This window comes from Salvelinus sp. IW2-2015, linkage group LG13 (genome assembly GCF_002910315.2).
Source record: "Salvelinus sp. IW2-2015 linkage group LG13, ASM291031v2, whole genome shotgun sequence".
Taxonomy (NCBI): domain Eukaryota; kingdom Metazoa; phylum Chordata; class Actinopteri; order Salmoniformes; family Salmonidae; genus Salvelinus; species Salvelinus sp. IW2-2015.
The window spans coordinates 45787165-45788550 of NC_036853.1; the positions used below are offsets into that span (position 1 = coordinate 45787165).

General features: G+C 50.7%; 1 protein-coding gene across 1 annotated transcript in view; it reads left to right on the top strand.

The window, feature by feature from the left end:
* The window catches only part of LOC111971278 (protocadherin Fat 1-like), a 98244-nt gene that overhangs the window by 74327 nt on the left and 22531 nt on the right, over positions 1–1386 (top strand). The window contains 2 exon segments of the mRNA XM_070446014.1: positions 107–282; positions 1173–1310. Of these exon segments, the coding sequence (XP_070302115.1) occupies positions 107–282; positions 1173–1310 (314 nt within the window).

Below are 1386 nucleotides of genomic sequence, written 5' to 3' on the forward strand. Positions count from 1 at the left end.
TATTACAAGTGTTATTACAGGTGTTAACAGTGTTATACAAGGTGTTATTACAAGGTTGCGACGTGACTTGCGTGTTTGCGTTGTTAAGCTTTCGGTTGGTGAAAAGGAATTGTGTTGGAAAAGACGGTGGAGGCCACGGACGGGGGCACGCCGCCGCTCAGCGACATGGCCACGGTCAACATCAACCTGACGGACGTCAACGACAACAGCCCCGCCTTCGGCCAGGCCACCTACGCCGCCGTGGTGGCCGAGGACGCCGAGCCTGGCAAGACGGTGGTGACGGTGAGTTGACCAATGAGTGACCGTTCTGATCGTTTGGTCTGGTGTTTCCCTTCGCAACTAGAAGAGAGAAAAAGCCTACAAATTTGCTGAATGTATATATTAGAGTTTGTTTGGTTTGCGTTCGAACCTAGAGGTGTTTTTTCATTGCAGTGAGTCCGCTACCGTTGCATAGGCAGTCCGCTTCTGTCGCGTTTGTCATTTTTCTTCCATTTCCCTCCCCCTCCTAAAATACCTTTTCAATCACTGTACACCCCATCCCATTATTTCACCCCTCTATCTTAACTAGTCTTTCAGTTTCTCTCTCTCTCTCTCTCTCTCTCTCTCTCTGTATCTATCTCTCTCTCTCTGTATCTCTTTCTGTCTCTGTCCGTCACGTATCAGTTGCTGTGTTAGATCACCTTCTGGTTTAGCAGAGTTAAATGAGGTCCTCCTCACTTCGTGTTCACCCTACTGTAGCAGACACACACACACTGATGAGTTAACGATGGGTGACTCACTGAGCCGTCCCTTTCTCGCTCCCCTTTTTCTATACATCCCACCACCTCTTCCCTCACCCCTCCACTCCCTCTTTCTTCCCCCCCGTGTCCATTTATCAACGGTGTCTAATCAACCTGAATGGAAATGATCCGTGGTTAAAAATTGGATTTCTACACCTGCCCGTGTCACACACACGTGCGAATCCTCTCGGTCCCCATGATTTCCCCTGGGATCCGTTTTCTGTACAGCCCAGGTTCGTGTGTGTGTGCTTGTGTGTGAACATCTGTGTCCCGCGGTCTCGTGTCAGAGCAGGTGTGTGTGTGTGTGTGTGTGTAAGTCTACGCCCTGTGTGTGTGGGTCGTCCTCGGCGGCTGGCCGTGACTCTTCCTCTCTCCTGTTCTCCCGGGTCGTAGGTGATGGCGGAGGATGCAGACGGGCCAGCCTGTAACCACGTGCGTTACTCCATCGTGGAGGGGAACCAGGGCAGTCCCTTCACCATTGACCCAATCAGGGGAGAGGTCAAAGTGGCACGCCAGCTAGACAGAGAGACGGTATGGTGAAACATTCATCTCTGTAATGGATGGGCATTGATGTAAATACATTCAAATGCATATCTGTGAAATGTCT